Source organism: Caretta caretta, chromosome 6 (assembly GCF_965140235.1).
Source record: "Caretta caretta isolate rCarCar2 chromosome 6, rCarCar1.hap1, whole genome shotgun sequence".
Lineage (NCBI taxonomy): Eukaryota > Metazoa > Chordata > Testudines > Cheloniidae > Caretta > Caretta caretta.
In genome coordinates this window covers 123481361-123501225 of record NC_134211.1, presented here as the reverse complement: position 1 = coordinate 123501225, position 19865 = coordinate 123481361, and the positions used below count along the sequence as shown (strand labels likewise).

The 19865-nt window shown below is 62.3% G+C and overlaps 2 protein-coding genes across 8 annotated transcripts in view; one reads left to right on the top strand and one right to left on the bottom strand.

Annotated features, from left to right (window-relative positions):
• The window catches only part of GMFB (glia maturation factor beta), a 31294-nt gene extending 16504 nt beyond the window's left edge, over positions 1-14790 (bottom strand). Inside the window, exon 1 of the mRNA XM_048852202.2 lies at positions 14768-14790. The gene's annotated coding sequence lies outside the window, so the exon portion shown is untranslated. The remainder of the gene's footprint in view (positions 1-14767) is intronic.
• A 233-nt stretch (positions 14791-15023) lies between these two features.
• The window catches only part of CGRRF1 (cell growth regulator with ring finger domain 1), a 37535-nt gene continuing 32693 nt past the window's right edge, over positions 15024-19865 (top strand). For all 7 annotated transcript variants that reach the window (XM_075129991.1, XM_075129990.1, XM_075129985.1 and 4 more), the window contains exon 1: positions 15024-15247. In XM_075129991.1, coding sequence (XP_074986092.1) covers positions 15027-15247 — 221 coding nt within the window. In that variant the 5' untranslated portion in view covers positions 15024-15026. The remainder of the gene's footprint in view (positions 15248-19865) is intronic.

Below are 19865 nucleotides of genomic sequence, written 5' to 3'. Positions count from 1 at the left end.
GGACATCCCGTCCCGCCCCGAGTCCCCGTGCGATGGCAGCCCATCACAGCCCCATGGCATCCTGTCCCACCCCGACTCCCCGTGCGACGGCAGCCCATCACAGCCCCGGGACATCCCGCCCCGAGTCCCCGTGCGACGGCAGCCCATCACAGCCCCATGGCATCCTGTCCCATCCCGAGTCCCTGTGCGACGGCAGCCCATCACAGCCCCGTGACATCCCGCCCGACCCCGAGTCCCTGTGCGACAGCAGCCCATCACAGCCCCGGGACATCCCGTCCCGCCCCGAGTCCCTGTGCGACAGCAGCCCATCACAGCCCCGGGACATCCCGTCCCGACCCGAGTCCCCGTTCGACGGCAGCGCATCACAGCCCCGGGACATCCCGCCCTGAGTCCCTGTGCGACAGCAGCCCATCACAGCCCCATGGCATCCCGTCCCAACCCGAGTCCCCGTACGACGGCAGCCCATCACAGCCCCGTGACATCCCGTCCCGCCCCGAATCCCTGTGCGACGGCAGCGCATCACAGCCCCGGGACATCCCGCCCTGAGTCCCCGTGCGACAGCAGCCCATCACAGCCCCATGGCATCCCGTCCCGCCCCGAGTCCCTGTGCGACGGCAGCGCATCACAGCCCCGGGACATCCCGTCCCGCCCCGAGTCCCTGTGCGACGGCAGCCCATCACAGCCCCGGGACATCCCGCCCCGAGTCCCCATGCGATGGCAGCCCATCACAGCCCCATGGCATCCTGTCCCACCCCGAGTCCCCGTGCGACGGCAGCGCATCACAGCCCCGGGACATCCCGTCCCGCCCCGAGTCCCTGTGCGACGGCAGCCCATCACAGCCCCGGGACATCCCGCCCCGAGTCCCCGTGCGATGGCAGCCCATCACAGCCCCATGGCATCCTGTCCCACCCCGAGTCCCCGTGCGACGGCAGCGCATCACAGCCCCGGGACATCCCGTCCCGCCCCGAGTCCCCGTGCGATGGCAGCCCATCACAGCCCCATGGCATCCTGTCCCACCCCGACTCCCCGTGCGACGGCAGCCCATCACAGCCCCGGGACATCCCGCCCCGAGTCCCCGTGCGACGGCAGCCCATCACAGCCCCATGGCATCCTGTCCCATCCCGAGTCCCTGTGCGACGGCAGCCCATCACAGCCCCGTGACATCCCGCCCGACCCCGAGTCCCTGTGCGACAGCAGCCCATCACAGCCCCGGGACATCCCGTCCCGCCCCGAGTCCCTGTGCGACAGCAGCCCATCACAGCCCCGGGACATCCCGTCCCGACCCGAGTCCCCGTTCGACGGCAGCGCATCACAGCCCCGGGACATCCCGCCCTGAGTCCCTGTGCGACAGCAGCCCATCACAGCCCCATGGCATCCCGTCCCAACCCGAGTCCCCGTACGACGGCAGCCCATCACAGCCCCGTGACATCCCGTCCCGCCCCGAATCCCTGTGCGACGGCAGCGCATCACAGCCCCGGGACATCCCGCCCTGAGTCCCCGTGCGACAGCAGCCCATCACAGCCCCATGGCATCCCGTCCCGCCCCGAGTCCCTGTGCGACGGCAGCGCATCACAGCCCCGGGACATCCCGTCCCGCCCCGAGTCCCTGTGCGACGGCAGCCCATCACAGCCCCGGGACATCCCGCCCCGAGTCCCCATGCGATGGCAGCCCATCACAGCCCCATGGCATCCTGTCCCACCCCGAGTCCCCGTGCGACGGCAGCGCATCACAGCCCCGGGACATCCCGTCCCGCCCCGAGTCCCTGTGCGATGGCAGCCCATCACAGCCCCATGGCATCCTGTCCCACCCCGACTCCCCGTGCGACGGCAGCCCATCACAGCCCCGGGACATCCCGCCCCGAGTCCCCGTGCGACGGCAGCCCATCACAGCCCCATGGCATCCTGTCCCATCCCGAGTCCCTGTGCGACGGCAGCCCATCACAGCCCCGTGACATCCCGCCCGACCCCGAGTCCCTGTGCGACGGCAGCCCATCACAGCCCCGGGACATCCCGTCCCGCCCCGAGTCCCTGTGCGACAGCAGCCCATCACAGCCCCGGGACATCCCGTCCCGACCCGAGTCCCCGTTCGACGGCAGCGCATCACAGCCCCGGGACATCCTGCCCTGAGTCCCTGTGCGACAGCAGCCCATCACAGCCCCATGGCATCCCGTCCCAACCCGAGTCCCCGTACGACGGCAGCCCATCACAGCCCCGTGACATCCCGTCCCGCCCCGAATCCCTGTGCGACGGCAGCGCATCACAGCCCCGGGACATCCCGCCCTGAGTCCCTGTGCGACAGCAGCCCATCACAGCCCCATGACATCCCGTCCCGCCCCGAGTCCCCGCGCGACGGCAGCCCATCACATCCCCGTGACATCACCTCCCGCCCCGAGTCCCTGTGCGACGGTAGCGCATCACAGCCCCGTGACATCCCGTCCCGCCCTGAGTCCCTGTGCGACAGCAGCCCATCACAGCCCCGTGACATCCCGTCCCGTCCCAATCCGAGTCCCCATACGACGGCAGCCCATCACAGCCCCGTGACATCCCGTCCCGTCCCGCCCCAAGTCCCTGTGCGACGGCAGCCCATCACAGCCCCGTGACATCCCATCCCGCCCCAAGTCCCCGTTCGACGGCAGCCCATCACAGCCCCGGGACATCCCGCCCCGAATCCCCGTGCGACGGCAGTGCATCACAGTCCCGTGACATCCCGCCCTGAGTCCCTGTGCGACGGCAGCACATCACAGCCCCGTGACATCCCATCCCGCCCCGAGTCCCTGTGCGACGGCAGCCCATCACAGCCCCGGGACATCCCGCCCCGAGTCCCCGTGCGACGGCAGCACATCACAGCCCCGTGACATCCCATCCCGCCCCGAGTCCCCTTGCGACGGCAGCCCATCACAGCCCCGGGACATCCCGCCCTGAGTCCTTGTGCGACGGCAGCGCATAACCGCCCCGTGACATCCCATCCCGCCCCGAGTCCCTGTGCGACGGCAGCACATCAGAGCCCCGTGACATCCCGTCCCTCCCCGAGTCCCTGTGCGACGGCAGCCCATCACAGCCCCGTGACATCCCATCGTGCCCCAAGTCCCCATTCGACGGCAGCCCATCACAGCCCCGTGACATCCCGCCCCGAGTCCCTGTGCGACAGCAGCCCATCACAGCCCCGTGACATCCCGTCCCGTCCCAATCCGAGTCCCCATACGACGGCAGCCCATCAGAGCCCCGTGACATCCCGTCCCTCCCCGAGTCCCTGTGCGACGGCAGCCCATCACAGCCCCGTGACATCCCATCGTGCCCCAAGTCCCCGTTCGACGGCAGCCCATCACAGCCCCGGGACATCCCGCCCCGAGTCCCTGTGCGATGGCAGCCCATCACAGCCCCGGGACATCCCGCCCCGAGTCCCAGTGCGACGGCAGCGCATCACAGCCCCGTGACATCCCGTCCCGCCCCGAGTCCCCGTGCGACGGCAGCGCATCACAGCCCCGTGACATCCCGTCCCACCCCGAGTCCCTGTGCGACGGCAGCCCATCACAGCCCCGTGACATCCCGTCCCACCCCGAGTCCCTGTGCGACGGCAGCCCATCACAGCCCCGTGACATCCCGTCCCACCCCGAGTCCCTGTGCGACAGCAGCCCATCACAGCCCCATGGCATCCTGTCCCGCCCCGAGTCCCTGTGCGACGGCAGCCCATCACAGCCCCGTGACATCCCGTCCCGTCCCGAGTCCCCGTGCGACGGCAGCGCATCACAGCCTCGTGACATCCCGTCCCGCCCCGAATCCCCGTGCGACGGCAGTGCATCACAGTCCCGTGACATCCCGCCCTAAGTCCCTGTGCGACGGCAGCACATCACAGCCCCGTGACATCCCATCCCGCCCCGAGTCCCTGTGCGACGGCAGCCCATCACAGCCCCGGGACATCCCGCCCCGAGTCCCTGTGCGACGGCAGCACATCACAGCCCCGTGACATCCCATCCCGCCCCGAGTCCCCTTGCGACGGCAGCCCATCACAGCCCCGGGACATCCCGCCCTGACTCCTTGTGCGACGGCAGCGCATCACCGCCCCGTGACATCCCATCCCGCCCCGAGTCCCTGTGCGACGGCAGCACATCAGAGCCCCGTGACATCCCGTCCCTCCCCGAGTCCCTGTGCGACGGCAGCCCATCACAGCCCGTGACATCCCATCGCGCCCCAAGTCCCCATTCGACGGCAGCCCATCACAGCCCCGTGACATCCCGCCCCGAGTCCCTGTGCGACAGCAGCCCATCACACCCCCTGACATCCCGTCCCGTCCCAATCCGAGTCCCCATACGACGGCAGCCCATCACAGCCCCGTGACATCCCGTCCCGTCCCGCCCCAAGTCCCTGTGCGACGGCAGCCCATCACAGCCCCGTGACATCCCATCCCGCCCCAAGTCCCCGTTCGACGGCAGCCCATCACAGCCCCGGGACATCCCGCCCCGAATCCCCGTGCGACGGCAGTGCATCACAGTCCCGTGACATCCCGCCCTGAGTCCCTGTGCGACGGCAGCACATCACAGCCCCGTGACATCCCATCCCGCCCCGAGTCCCTGTGCGACGGCAGCCCATCACAGCCCCGGGACATCCCGCCCCGAGTCCCCGTGCGACGGCAGCACATCACAGCCCCGTGACATCCCATCCCGCCCCGAGTCCCCTTGCGACGGCAGCCCATCACAGCCCCGGGACATCCCGCCCTGAGTCCTTGTGCGACGGCAGCGCATAACCGCCCCGTGACATCCCATCCCGCCCCGAGTCCCTGTGCGACGGCAGCACATCAGAGCCCCGTGACATCCCGTCCCTCCCCGAGTCCCTGTGCGACGGCAGCCCATCACAGCCCCGTGACATCCCATCGTGCCCCAAGTCCCCATTCGACGGCAGCCCATCACAGCCCCGTGACATCCCGCCCCGAGTCCCTGTGCGACAGCAGCCCATCACAGCCCCGTGACATCCCGTCCCGTCCCAATCCGAGTCCCCATACGACGGCAGCCCATCAGAGCCCCGTGACATCCCGTCCCTCCCCGAGTCCCTGTGCGACGGCAGCCCATCACAGCCCCGTGACATCCCATCGTGCCCCAAGTCCCCGTTCGACGGCAGCCCATCACAGCCCCGGGACATCCCGCCCCGAGTCCCTGTGCGACGGCAGCCCATCACAGCCCCGGGACATCCCGCCCCGAGTCCCCATGCGATGGCAGCCCATCACAGCCCCATGGCATCCTGTCCCACCCCGAGTCCCCGTGCGACGGCAGCGCATCACAGCCCCGGGACATCCCGTCCCGCCCCGAGTCCCCGTGCGATGGCAGCCCATCACAGCCCCATGGCATCCTGTCCCACCCCGACTCCCCGTGCGACGGCAGCCCATCACAGCCCCGGGACATCCCGCCCCGAGTCCCCGTGCGACGGCAGCCCATCACAGCCCCATGGCATCCTGTCCCATCCCGAGTCCCTGTGCGACGGCAGCCCATCACAGCCCCGTGACATCCCGCCCGACCCCGAGTCCCTGTGCGACGGCAGCCCATCACAGCCCCGGGACATCCCGTCCCGCCCCGAGTCCCTGTGCGACAGCAGCCCATCACAGCCCCGGGACATCCCGTCCCGACCCGAGTCCCCGTTCGACGGCAGCGCATCACAGCCCCGGGACATCCTGCCCTGAGTCCCTGTGCGACAGCAGCCCATCACAGCCCCATGGCATCCCGTCCCAACCCGAGTCCCCGTACGACGGCAGCCCATCACAGCCCCGTGACATCCCGTCCCGCCCCGAATCCCTGTGCGACGGCAGCGCATCACAGCCCCGGGACATCCCGCCCTGAGTCCCTGTGCGACAGCAGCCCATCACAGCCCCATGACATCCCGTCCCGCCCCGAGTCCCCGCGCGACGGCAGCCCATCACATCCCCGTGACATCACCTCCCGCCCCGAGTCCCTGTGCGACGGTAGCGCATCACAGCCCCGTGACATCCCGTCCCGCCCTGAGTCCCTGTGCGACAGCAGCCCATCACAGCCCCGTGACATCCCGTCCCGTCCCAATCCGAGTCCCCATACGACGGCAGCCCATCACAGCCCCGTGACATCCCGTCCCGTCCCGCCCCAAGTCCCTGTGCGACGGCAGCCCATCACAGCCCCGTGACATCCCATCCCGCCCCAAGTCCCCGTTCGACGGCAGCCCATCACAGCCCCGGGACATCCCGCCCCGAATCCCCGTGCGACGGCAGTGCATCACAGTCCCGTGACATCCCGCCCTGAGTCCCTGTGCGACGGCAGCACATCACAGCCCCGTGACATCCCATCCCGCCCCGAGTCCCTGTGCGACGGCAGCCCATCACAGCCCCGGGACATCCCGCCCCGAGTCCCCGTGCGACGGCAGCACATCACAGCCCCGTGACATCCCATCCCGCCCCGAGTCCCCTTGCGACGGCAGCCCATCACAGCCCCGGGACATCCCGCCCTGAGTCCTTGTGCGACGGCAGCGCATAACCGCCCCGTGACATCCCATCCCGCCCCGAGTCCCTGTGCGACGGCAGCACATCAGAGCCCCGTGACATCCCGTCCCTCCCCGAGTCCCTGTGCGACGGCAGCCCATCACAGCCCCGTGACATCCCATCGTGCCCCAAGTCCCCATTCGACGGCAGCCCATCACAGCCCCGTGACATCCCGCCCCGAGTCCCTGTGCGACAGCAGCCCATCACAGCCCCGTGACATCCCGTCCCGTCCCAATCCGAGTCCCCATACGACGGCAGCCCATCAGAGCCCCGTGACATCCCGTCCCTCCCCGAGTCCCTGTGCGACGGCAGCCCATCACAGCCCCGTGACATCCCATCGTGCCCCAAGTCCCCGTTCGACGGCAGCCCATCACAGCCCCGGGACATCCCGCCCCGAGTCCCTGTGCGATGGCAGCCCATCACAGCCCCGGGACATCCCGCCCCGAGTCCCAGTGCGACGGCAGCGCATCACAGCCCCGTGACATCCCGTCCCGCCCCGAGTCCCCGTGCGACGGCAGCGCATCACAGCCTCGTGACATCCCGTCCCGCCCCGAATCCCCGTGCGACGGCAGCGCATCACAGCCCCGTGACATCCCGTCCCGTCCCGAGTCCCCGTGCGACGGCAGCGCATCACAGCCTCGTGACATCCCGTCCCGCCCCGAATCCCCGTGCGACGGCAGTGCATCACAGTCCCGTGACATCCCGCCCTAAGTCCCTGTGCGACGGCAGCACATCACAGCCCCGTGACATCCCATCCCGCCCCGAGTCCCTGTGCGACGGCAGCCCATCACAGCCCCGGGACATCCCGCCCCGAGTCCCCGTGCGACGGCAGCACATCACAGCCCCGTGACATCCCATCCCGCCCCGAGTCCCCTTGCGACGGCAGCCCATCACAGCCCCGGGACATCCCGCCCTGACTCCTTGTGCGACGGCAGCGCATCACCGCCCCGTGACATCCCATCCCGCCCCGAGTCCCTGTGCGACGGCAGCACATCAGAGCCCCGTGACATCCCGTCCCTCCCCGAGTCCCTGTGCGACGGCAGCCCATCACAGCCCGTGACATCCCATCGCGCCCCAAGTCCCCATTCGACGGCAGCCCATCACAGCCCCGTGACATCCCGCCCCGAGTCCCTGTGCGACAGCAGCCCATCACAGCCCCGTGACATCCCGTCCCGTCCCAATCCGAGTCCCCATACGACGGCAGCCCATCACAGCCCCGTGACATCCCGTCCCGTCCCGCCCCAAGTCCCTGTGCGACGGCAGCCCATCACAGCCCCGTGACATCCCATCCCGCCCCAAGTCCCCGTTCGACGGCAGCCCATCACAGCCCCGGGACATCCCGCCCCGAATCCCCGTGCGACGGCAGTGCATCACAGTCCCGTGACATCCCGCCCTGAGTCCCTGTGCGACGGCAGCACATCACAGCCCCGTGACATCCCATCCCGCCCCGAGTCCCTGTGCGACGGCAGCCCATCACAGCCCCGGGACATCCCGCCCCGAGTCCCCGTGCGACGGCAGCACATCACAGCCCCGTGACATCCCATCCCGCCCCGAGTCCCCTTGCGACGGCAGCCCATCACAGCCCCGGGACATCCCGCCCTGAGTCCTTGTGCGACGGCAGCGCATAACCGCCCCGTGACATCCCATCCCGCCCCGAGTCCCTGTGCGACGGCAGCACATCAGAGCCCCGTGACATCCCGTCCCTCCCCGAGTCCCTGTGCGACGGCAGCCCATCACAGCCCCGTGACATCCCATCGTGCCCCAAGTCCCCATTCGACGGCAGCCCATCACAGCCCCGTGACATCCCGCCCCGAGTCCCTGTGCGACAGCAGCCCATCACAGCCCCGTGACATCCCGTCCCGTCCCAATCCGAGTCCCCATACGACGGCAGCCCATCAGAGCCCCGTGACATCCCGTCCCTCCCCGAGTCCCTGTGCGACGGCAGCCCATCACAGCCCCGTGACATCCCATCGTGCCCCAAGTCCCCGTTCGACGGCAGCCCATCACAGCCCCGGGACATCCCGCCCCGAGTCCCAGTGCGACGGCAGCGCATCACAGCCCCGTGACATCCCGTCCCGCCCCGAGTCCCCGTGCGACGGCAGCGCATCACAGCCCCGTGACATCCCATCCCGCCCCGAGTCCCTGTGCGACGGCAGCCCATCACAGCCCCGTGACATCCCGTCCCACCCCGAGTCCCTGTGCGACGGCAGCCCATCACAGCCCCGTGACATCCCGTCCCACCCCGAGTCCCTGTGCGACAGCAGCCCATCACAGCCCCATGGCATCCTGTCCCGCCCCGAGTCCCTGTGCGACGGCAGCCCATCACAGCCCCGTGACATCCCGTCCCGTCCCGAGTCCCCGTGCGACGGCAGCGCATCACAGCCTCGTGACATCCCGTCCCGCCCCGAATCCCCGTGCGACGGCAGTGCATCACAGTCCCGTGACATCCCGCCCTAAGTCCCTGTGCGACGGCAGCACATCACAGCCCCGTGACATCCCATCCCGCCCCGAGTCCCTGTGCGACGGCAGCCCATCACAGCCCCGGGACATCCCGCCCCGAGTCCCCGTGCGACGGCAGCACATCACAGCCCCGTGACATCCCATCCCGCCCCGAGTCCCCTTGCGACGGCAGCCCATCACAGCCCCGGGACATCCCGCCCTGACTCCTTGTGCGACGGCAGCGCATCACCGCCCCGTGACATCCCATCCCGCCCCGAGTCCCTGTGCGACGGCAGCACATCAGAGCCCCGTGACATCCCGTCCCTCCCCGAGTCCCTGTGCGACGGCAGCCCATCACAGCCCCGTGACATCCCATCGCGCCCCAAGTCCCCATTCGACGGCAGCCCATCACAGCCCCGTGACATCCCGCCCCGAGTCCCTGTGCGACAGCAGCCCATCACAGCCCCGTGACATCCCGTCCCGTCCCAATCCGAGTCCCCATACGACGGCAGCCCATCACAGCCCCGTGACATCCCGTCCCGTCCCAAGTCCCCGTTCGACGGCAGCCCATCACAGCCCCGGGACATCCCGCCCCGAGTCCCTGTGCGATGGCAGCCCATCACAGCCCCGGGACATCCCGCCCCGAGTCCCTGTGCGACGGCAGCGCATCACAGCCCCGTGACATCCCGTCCCGCCCCGAGTCCCCGTGCGACGGCAGCGCATCACAGCCCCGTGACATCCCATCCCGCCCCGAGTCCCTGTGCGACGGCAGCCCATCACAGCCCCGTGACATCCCGTCCCACCCCGAGTCCCTGTGCGACGGCAGCCCATCACAGCCCCATGGCATCTTGTCCCGCCCCGAGTCCCTGTGTGACGGCAGCCCATCACAGCCCCGTGACATCCCGTCCCGCCCCGAGTCCCCGTGCGACGGCAGCGCATCACAGCCCCGTGACATCCCATCCCGCCCCAAGTCCCTGTGCGATGGCAGCCCATCACAGCCCCGTGACATCACCTCCCGCCCCGAGTCCCTGTGCGACGGCAGCCCATCACAGCCCCGTGACATCCCGTCCCGTCCCGAGTCCCCGTGCGACGGCAGCGCATCACAGCCTCGTGACATCCCGTCCCGCCCCGAGTCCCCGTGCGACGGCAGTGCATCACAGTCCCGTGACATCCCGCCCTGAGTCCCTGTGCGATGGCAGCACATCACAGCCCCGTGACATCCCATCCCGCCCCGAGTCCCTGTGCGACGGCAGCCCATCACAGCCCCGGGACATCCCGCCCTGAGTCCTTGTGCGACGGCAGCGCATCACCGCCCCGTGACATCCCATCCCGCCCCAAGTCCCCGTGCGACGGCAGCCCATCACAGCCCCGTGACATCCCGCCCCGAGTCCCTGTGCGACGGCAGCCCATCACAGCCCCGGGACATCCCGCCCCGAGTCCCTGTGCGACGGCAGCCCATCACAGCCCCGGGACATCTCGCCCTGAGTCCCTGTGCGACGGCAGCGCATCACAGCCCCATGACATCCCGTCCCGACCCGAGTCCGCGTGCGACGGCAGCCCATCACAGCCCCGTGACATCACCTCCCGCCCCGAGTCCCTGTGCGACGGCAGCCCATCACAGCCCCGTGACATCCCGTCCCGCCCCGAGTCCCTGTGCGACGGCAGCCCATCACAGCCCCGTGACATCCCATCCCGCCCCGAGTCCCCGTGCGACGGCAGCCCATCACAGCCCCGTGACATCACCTCCCGCCCCGAGTCCCTGTGCGACGGCAGCACATCAGAGCCCCGTGACATCCCGTCCCTCCCCGAGTCCCTGTGCGACGGCAGCCCATCACAGCCCCGTGACATCCCATCGTGCCCCAAGTCCCCATTCGACGGCAGCCCATCACAGCCCCGTGACATCCCGCCCCGAGTCCCTGTGCGACAGCAGCCCATCACAGCCCCGTGACATCCCGTCCCGTCCCAATCCGAGTCCCCATACGACGGCAGCCCATCAGAGCCCCGTGACATCCCGTCCCTCCCCGAGTCCCTGTGCGACGGCAGCCCATCACAGCCCCGTGACATCCCATCGTGCCCCAAGTCCCCGTTCGACGGCAGCCCATCACAGCCCCGGGACATCCCGCCCCGAGTCCCAGTGCGACGGCAGCGCATCACAGCCCCGTGACATCCCGTCCCGCCCCGAGTCCCCGTGCGACGGCAGCGCATCACAGCCCCGTGACATCCCATCCCGCCCCGAGTCCCTGTGCGACGGCAGCCCATCACAGCCCCGTGACATCCCGTCCCACCCCGAGTCCCTGTGCGACGGCAGCCCATCACAGCCCCGTGACATCCCGTCCCACCCCGAGTCCCTGTGCGACAGCAGCCCATCACAGCCCCATGGCATCCTGTCCCGCCCCGAGTCCCTGTGCGACGGCAGCCCATCACAGCCCCGTGACATCCCGTCCCGCCTCGAGTCCCTGTGCGACGGCAGCCCATCACAGCCCCGTGACATCCCGTCCCGCCACGAGTCCCCGTGCGACGGCAGCGCATCACAGCCCCATGACATCCCATCCCGCCCCAAGTCCCTGTGCGACGGCAGCCCATCACAGCCCCGTGACATCACCTCCCGCCCCGAGTCCCTGTGCGACGGCAGCCCATCACAGCCCCGTGACATCCCGTCCCGTCCCGAGTCCCCGTGCGACGGCAGCGCATCACAGCCTCGTGACATCCCGTCCCGCCCCGAGTCCCCGTGCGACGGCAGTGCATCACAGTCCCGTGACATCCCGCCCTGAGTCCCTGTGCGATGGCAGCACATCACAGCCCCGTGACATCCCATCCCGCCCCGAGTCCCTGTGCGACGGCAGCCCATCACAGCCCCGGGACATCCCGCCCTGAGTCCTTGTGCGACGGCAGCGCATCACCGCCCCGTGACATCCCATCCCGCCCCGAGTCCCTGTGCGACGGCAGCGCATCACAGCCCCGTGACATCCCGTCCCGCCCCGAGTCCCTGTGCGACGGCAGCCCATCACAGCCCCGTGACATCCTGTCCCGCCCCGAGTCCCTGTGCGACGGCAGCCCATCACAGCCCCGTGACATCCCGTCCCGCCCCGAGTCCCTGTGCGACGGCAGCCCATCACAGCCCCGTGACATCCTGTCCCGCCCCGAGTCCCTGTGCGACGGCAGCCCATCACAGCCCTGTGACATCCCGCCCCGAGTCCCCGTGCGACGGCAGCCCATCACAGCCCGTACATTCCGTCCCGCCCCGAGTCCCTGTGCGACGGCAGCGCATCACAGCCCCGTACATTCCGTCCCGCCCCGAGTCCCTGTGCGACGGCAGCCCATCACAGCCCCGTGACATCCCGTCCCGCCCCGAGTCCCTGTGCGACGGCAGCGCATCACAGCCTCGTGACATCCCGTCCCGCCCCGAGTCCCTGTGCGACGGCAGCCCATCACAGCCCCGTGACATCCCGTCCCGCCCCGAGTCCCTGTGCGACGGCAGCCCATCACAGCCCCGTGACATCCTGTCCCGCCCCGAGTCCCTGTGCGACGGCAGCCCATCACAGCCCCGTGACATCACCTCCCGCCCCGAGTCCCTGTGCGATGGCAGCGCATCACAGCCCCGTGACATCCCGTCCCGCCCCGAGTCCCTGAGAACCCTTTTGTTTGATTAAATTGGTTGTAAACTGCCACTTATTATTAAGTCTAGTGTTTTTTGTGGTGGTACAAGGACTGGAATGCCTAAGAAAACTGCTTTTCTGACTTCTTGTTAGTCAGTGTGGTGAAACAGAAGTTTACTAGTGTTGCTGATTTGGTATATGGGAAAATAACCACCAGTTTTGGGGTGTATCTGCCCTATTTCTCAGCAGTTTGTCCTGAATTTGGTATTCTCAGTTGTGATCCATGAAGGCACCATGACACCTTGTCTTCTTCGAGTGCTCCTTTAACAATTCAATCATCCAGTGGCCTCATTGACTGTTTGGCAGGCTTCCTGCTTGTGATGTACTTAAAAAAATGTTGCAATTAGTTTTTACGTCTTTTGGTAGTTGCTCTTCAAATTCTTTTTTGGCCTGTCTAAGTATATTTTTACACTTGACCTGCCAGAGTTTCATGCTCCATTCTGTTTTCCTCAGTAGGATTTGACTTCCAATTTTTAAACGATGTCTTTTTGTCTCTAACCACTTCTTTTACTCTTTTGTTTAGCCATGGTGGCATTTTTTTGGTCCTCTTACTGTAGTTTTTTGTTTGGGATATACATTTAATTTGAGCCTCTATTATATTTAAAAAAATTTCCATGCAGCTTGCAGGGATTTCACACTTGTGACGGTTCCTTTTAATTTCTATTTAACTAGCTTCCTCATTTTTGTGTAATTCCTCTTTTGGAAGTTGAATACTACTGTGGTGGGTTTCTCTGACATTTTTGCCCCTACAAGGATGTTAAATTTAATAACTTTATGGTCACTATTACTGAGCAGTTCAGCTATATTCACCTCTTGGACTAGATCCTATCTCCACCTAGGATTAAACCAAACATTGCCTCTCCCCTTGTGGGTTCCAGGACTAGCTGCTCCAAGAAGCAGTCATTAATGGTGTCTAGAAATTTTATCTTTGCATCCCTTCCTGAAGTGACATGTACCCAGTCCATATGGTGATAGCTGAAATCCCCATTACTGGGTTTTCTGGTTTTTTTTTTTTTTGTCTCTCTAATCTATCTGAGCATTTCATAATGCTTGTCACCATCCAGGTCAGATAGTTGGTAGTAGATTCCTGTTGCTACACTCATTATTCAAGCATGACATTTCTATCCATAGAGATTCTCTAGAGTGCAGTTTAATTCATTTAAGATTATTCGCAAAAAGGAGTACTTGTGGCACCTTAGAGACTAACCAATTTATTTGAGCATAAGCTTTCGTGAGCTACAGCTCACTTCATCGGACATTCGATGAAGTGAGCTGTAGCTCACGAAAGCTTATGCTGAAATAAATTGGTTAGTCTCGAAGGTGCCACAAGTACTCCTTTTCTTTTTGCGAATTCAGACTAACACGGCTGCTACTCTGAAACCTTTAAGATTATTGTTATAGTTGACTTTATGCTTTCTTTCACACATACTGCCATTTCCCCACCAGCAAGACCTAGTCTCACATTCCAGTATATTTTGTACTCTAGTATTACCATGTCCCATTGATTATCATCATGCCACCATGTTTCTGTAATGTCTATTATATCAATATCCTCATTTAATTCCAGGCACGCAAGTCCACCCATCTTAGTATTTAGACTTCTAGCATTTGTATACAGGCACTTATACAATTTACCAATATTTAGTTATCTGCCTTCATGTGATGTAATTCAACGGGACTCTCTTTCGTTTGACTACTTCTCTTCAGTTCCCAGATCCACTAGATTTTTCTTGTTCCCTATTGGAAACTCAGATCAGAATTCTAAAGCTTATCTATATATTTATATTCTTCTCCATCTCTTCTCCATCATCCCACATCCCCTGCATATCTACGTCTCCTGGCCTCCATTCCCACATCATGCTCTCTCATCTCCTACTTTATCCATTCACAGCCTCTGAGCTGCTCCATCTGCCCACCCCCTCCACCAGAGTTATTTCTTTGCCCTCCTATTCCAGTCCAACTCCAAGCATTCAAAAATCACAAGCCAGGCTCCTACAAACCATGAAACTGGTTTAAAAATATATGATTTTTTTTTTTAAAGATAAGTCCGCAACAGTCATTTCATTCAGTTTCCGATTAGTCCTCGGAGTGCATCGAGGTGGTCGTGTTTTCACGTGTGCTCCGGGACCCTGAGCACTAGGCAGTGGCTTTTTTTAAAAAATGGAAGCTGAGATTCTCACCTGGTCACTGTACTCCAGCAGCTGGGTCTTTAAGAAAACATCCCCTCAAGGGAGACTCCCAATCCAAGCAGGAGAGCTAGCAACGATTGCACATGCTCCCCTTCCCCCACCCCTCCCGATCATCCCCTTGCCCTACCCCTGCGTTCCACCTGCCATCCCCTGCCCCGCTCCCGCTCCCGCACCAAACTCAGGGCAGACTAAGGGCAGCAGCTTCAGTGGGGCCTCACGTTCCTAGTGGGCATGCGCAAACGCCATGCACATGCGCAGTAGTGCTGCAGCCGTCAGAGTTGGAACGAGCGCGGCCGGTTGGGAGGTCGGGCGGCTGGTTCCGCTGGCAGCCCGCCCCCCACCCAAGGTGGGGAGGTCGCGGGGCCCCATGGCTGCCGTGTTCCTGGTGACGCTCTACGAATACTCCCCGCTCTTCTACATCGCTGTGGTGTTTGTCTGCTTCCTGGTCACCAGCGGCCTGGTGCTGGGCTGGTGAGCGCGGGGGCCGGGGGAGGCGGGGCTGGTGAGCGCGGGGGCGGGGCTAGTGAGCGCGGGGGCCGGGGGAGGCGGGGCTGGTGAGCGCGGGGGCCGGGATCGGGCCGGGGGGGCGGGGCTGGTGAGCGCGGCGGTCGGGGGAGGCGGGGCTGGTGAGCGCGGGGGCCAGGGGGGCGGGGCTGGTGAGCGCGGGGGCCGGGGGGGCGGGGCTGGTGAGCGCGGCGGTCGGGGGAGGCGGGGCTGGTGAGCGCGGGGGCCGGGATCGGGCCGGGGGGGCGGGGCTGGTGAGCGCAGGGGCCGGGGGGGCGGGGCTGGTGAGCGCGGGGGCCGGGATCGGGCCGGGGGGGCGGGGCTGGTGAGCGCGGGGGCCGGGATCGGGCCGGGGGGGCGGGGCTGGTGAGCGCGGGGGGCCGGGATCGGGCCGGGGGGGCGGGGCTGGTGAGCGCGGGGGCCGGGATCGGGCCGGGGGGGCGGGGCTGGTGAGCGCGGGGGCCGGGATCGGGCCGGGGGGGCGGGGCTGGTGAGCGCGGGGGGCCGGGATCGGGCCGGGGGGCCGGGGCTGGTGAGCGCGGGGGCTGGGATCGGGCCGGGGGGGCGGGGCTGGTGAGCGCAGGGGCCGGGGGGGCGGGGCTGGTGAGCGCGGGGGCTGGGATCGGGCCGGGGGGGCGGGGCTGGTGAGCGCAGGGGCCGGGGGGGCGGGGCTGGTGAGCGCGGGGGCCGGGATCGGGCCGGGGGGGCGGGGCTGGTGAGCGCAGGGGCCGGAGGGGCGGGGCTGGTGAGCGCAGGGGCCGGGGGGGCGGGGCTGGTGAGCGCAGGGGCTGGGATCGGGCCGGGGGGGCGGGGCTGGTGAGCGTGTTGCCCGGTATCGGGGCTGGGGAGGGGAGCCCGGGGGCAGTGGGAGGCGGAGGAGGGGCCGGGGCTGGCTTAGGCTTAGAGGCCGCCTGAGGCCTGCTGAATGTGGAGAGGGCAGGGAAGGTCCCCTTACCCTGCCTGCCTTGGAAAGGGTTCAGCAGCAGTCTCACTACTGTGAGCTACTTTCAGAAACAGTTACCCCTGTTCCCACAGAGATGGGCAACGCCTGCTAGACCCCTCTGTCCACATCTGACAAGACAGGATTGCTTCCTACAGTTCATAGCAATAAATGCAGATCTTAATCAAGTGGTAGGCTGGGATGCGATGCAGTTGCAGCTAATGAGGAATGTGGCCATTCCAGCAGAGCCTAGTCCCTGATGCTCAGTCGGTTAGTCAACTGATAAATGATCAAAAGCGTCTAGGTGGCTGTTGTCTGGAAAGCCTTGTTTGCATAGGAAATTTCAGGTTCGGAAACTGACTCAGCATAGATCATAAGAACATAAGAATGGCCGTACTGGGTCAGACCAAGCCCAGTATCCTGTCCTCTGACAGTGGGAATGAACAGACAGGTTATCATCACAGATCCATGCCCCGTCACCCATTCCCAGCTTCTGGCAAACAGAGGCTCGGGACACCATCCCTGCCTATCCTGGCCAATAGCCATTGATGGATCCTGCCTCTTTATTGAATTAACATTGATACCTGTAGTACTGAGTCTCAATATTTTCCTCATCCTTTGAAACCAGTTGCTCTGGTTACTGGTATTGGTACTTTTGGTAGCTTATAAATATGCTGCTTGACTTTTTCTTTAGTGTAATATCCTTTCTATGTTTCAGAGTAACAGCCGTGTTAGTCTGTATTCGCAAAAAGAAAAGGAGTACTTGCGGCACCTTAGAGACTAACCAATTTATTTGAGCATGAGCTTTCGTGAGCTACAGCTCACTTCATCGAATGCATACTGTGGAAACTGCAGAAGACATTATATACACAGAGACCATAAAACAATACTTCCTCCCACCCCACTCTCCTGCTGGTAATAGCTTATCTAAAGTGATCATCAAGTTGGGCCATTTCCAGCACAAATCCAGGTTTTCTCACCCTCCGCCCCCCCCCCCCCCCCCAACTCACTCTCCTGCTGGTAATAGCCCATCCAAAGTGACCACTCTCTTTAAAATGTGTATGATAATCAAGGTGGGCCATTTCCAGCACAGATCCAGGTTTTCTCACCCCCCCATCCCCCTCCAAAAATCACACACACAAACTCACTCTCCTGCTGGTAATAGCTTATCCAAAGTGACCACTCTCCTCACAACGTGTGTGAAAATCAAGGTGGGCCATTTCCAGCACAAATACAGGTTTTCTCACCCCCCCACCCTCTTTTTTTTTTTTCAAAAAAACACACACACACAAAAACTCACTCTCCTGCTGGTAATAGCTTATCCAAAGCGACCACTCTCCTTACAATGTGCATGATAATCAAAGTGGGCCATTTCCAGCACAAATCCAGGTTTTCTCACCCCCACCCCCACCCCCATACACACACAAACTCACTCTCCTGCTGGTAATAGCTCATCCAAAGTGACCACTCTCCCTACAATGTGCATGATAATCAAGGTGGGCCATTTCCAGCTCAAATCCAGGTTTTCTCACCCCCCCCACACACACACACACAAACTCACTCTCCTGCTGGCAATAGCTCATCCAAACTGACCACTCTCCTTACTCACCTTACACTCTAAGGTGCCACAAGTACTCCCTTTCTATGTTATCACCTCTTATTTAGTAGTTGCTAGTTTAAATAAACTTGTAGCATTAATTCCTTTGAGTAGTATGTAAAGTTACCTCTTGATTTCTTTCCCAGTGATTAGAAGCATAAGCTTTTTGTATAACTGGGGTTCTCAAGTATGTTTTCAGAACAAATAATGTTCTCATTTTTGATTAACTCCCCTCGTATTATACTGGTGTAAATGAGAGCAGAATTAGATCCTTCCTTGCTTGCTAGTCAACACTCCAACCTTATTGTGCATCAGAGAATCTGCACAGCAGAGATGCTCCATAAATGTATTGAGTGTGGGAAAAGCTGTCATGGGAACTCTCCTTTTTCTTCCTTGTGGAATCCCTGCCTCATGGATGATACCAATGTTCTAAATGTAACCTGTATTGGGAGAGAATAAGAGATTGATTACAGGGACAGCATTTCTATAGTTGAGTTCTATCCTGCAAACACCACTCTGGTTCCCATCAGTTGTTGTTCAGATCTCCCTTAATGGAAGATGCCGGGTGCTCAGCACTTCTGAAAATCAGGCTTCTTATTTAAGTACACGAATAATGGGGCCTAATTTTAGGAAAGTCTTATCTTAAATTGTATAGATTATAACATTTCTGTCACCTTATTAAACATCACAGAATCAACTCTGAGTATAAATCTGTGGTGGTTCTTCTCTTGGGGCATTGCATCATCTGAAGAAATACCTGATGGAAGCTGTCAAGGTTCCTCCCCCACTCTGAACTCTAGGGTACAGATGTGGGGACCTGCATGAAAAAACCCCCTAAGCTTATCTTTACCAGCTTAGGTCAAAACTTCCCCAAGGTACAAAATATTACACCCGCTATCCTTGGAATGGCCGCTACCACCACCAAACTAATACTGGTTACTGGGGAAGAGCTGTTTGGACGCGTCTTTCCCCCGAAAATACTTCCCCAAAACCTTGCACCCCACTTCCTGGACAAGGTTTGGTAAAAAGCCTCACCAATTTGCCTAGGTGACTACAGACCCAGACCCTTGGATCTTAAGAACAATGAACAATCCTCCCAACACTTGCACCCCCCCCTCTCCTGGGAAATGTTGGATAAAAAGCCTCACCAATTTGCATAGGTGACCACAGACCCAAACCCTTGGATCTGAGAACAATGAAAAAGCATTCAGTTTTTTAAAAGAAGACTTTTAATAAAAAATAGCAGTAAATAGAAATAAGGAAATCCCCCCTGTAAAATCAGGATGGTAGATATCTTACAGGGTAATTAGATTCAAAACATAGAGAACCCCTCTAGGCAAAACCTTAAGTTACAAAAAAAGTACACAGACAGAAATAGTTATTCTATTCAGCACAATGCTTTTCTCAGCCATTTAAAGGAATCATAATCTAACACATACCTAGCTAGATTACTTACTAAAAGTTCTAAGACTCCATTCCTGTTCTGTCTCTGGCAAGAGCAGCACACAGACAGACCCAGACCCTTTGTTTGTCTCCCTCCTCCCAGCTTTTTGAAAGTATCTTGTCTCCTCATTGGTCATTTTGGTCAGGTGCCAGCGAGGTTACCTTTAGCTTCTTAACCCTTTACAGGTGAGAGGAGCTTTCCCCTGGCCAGGAGGGATTTCAAAGGGGTTTACCCTTCCCTTTATATTTATGACACGCCCCCCAAATCTCAGCTAGGGTGAAACACTGGCTGGGATTTCTTCCTGGAGCTCTAGGAAAAACAGAGTTAATAAGACACATGCATCTCTAAATATACTACCAAGTACATAAAGACTAACAATATTTTCCACATCTCAAGGATGATTTTAACCAGTTGATTCTGGGAAACTTTCACGGGAGAGTGCATCAGCCACTTTGTTAGAGGCTCCTGAGATGTGTTGGACGTCGAAATCAAAATCTTGGAGAGCTAAACTCCACCGAAGAAGTTTTTTGTTAGTTTCCTTGACGGTGTGAAGCCACTTCAGTGCAGCATGGTCGGTTTGCAGGTGGAAACGCCGTCCCCAAAC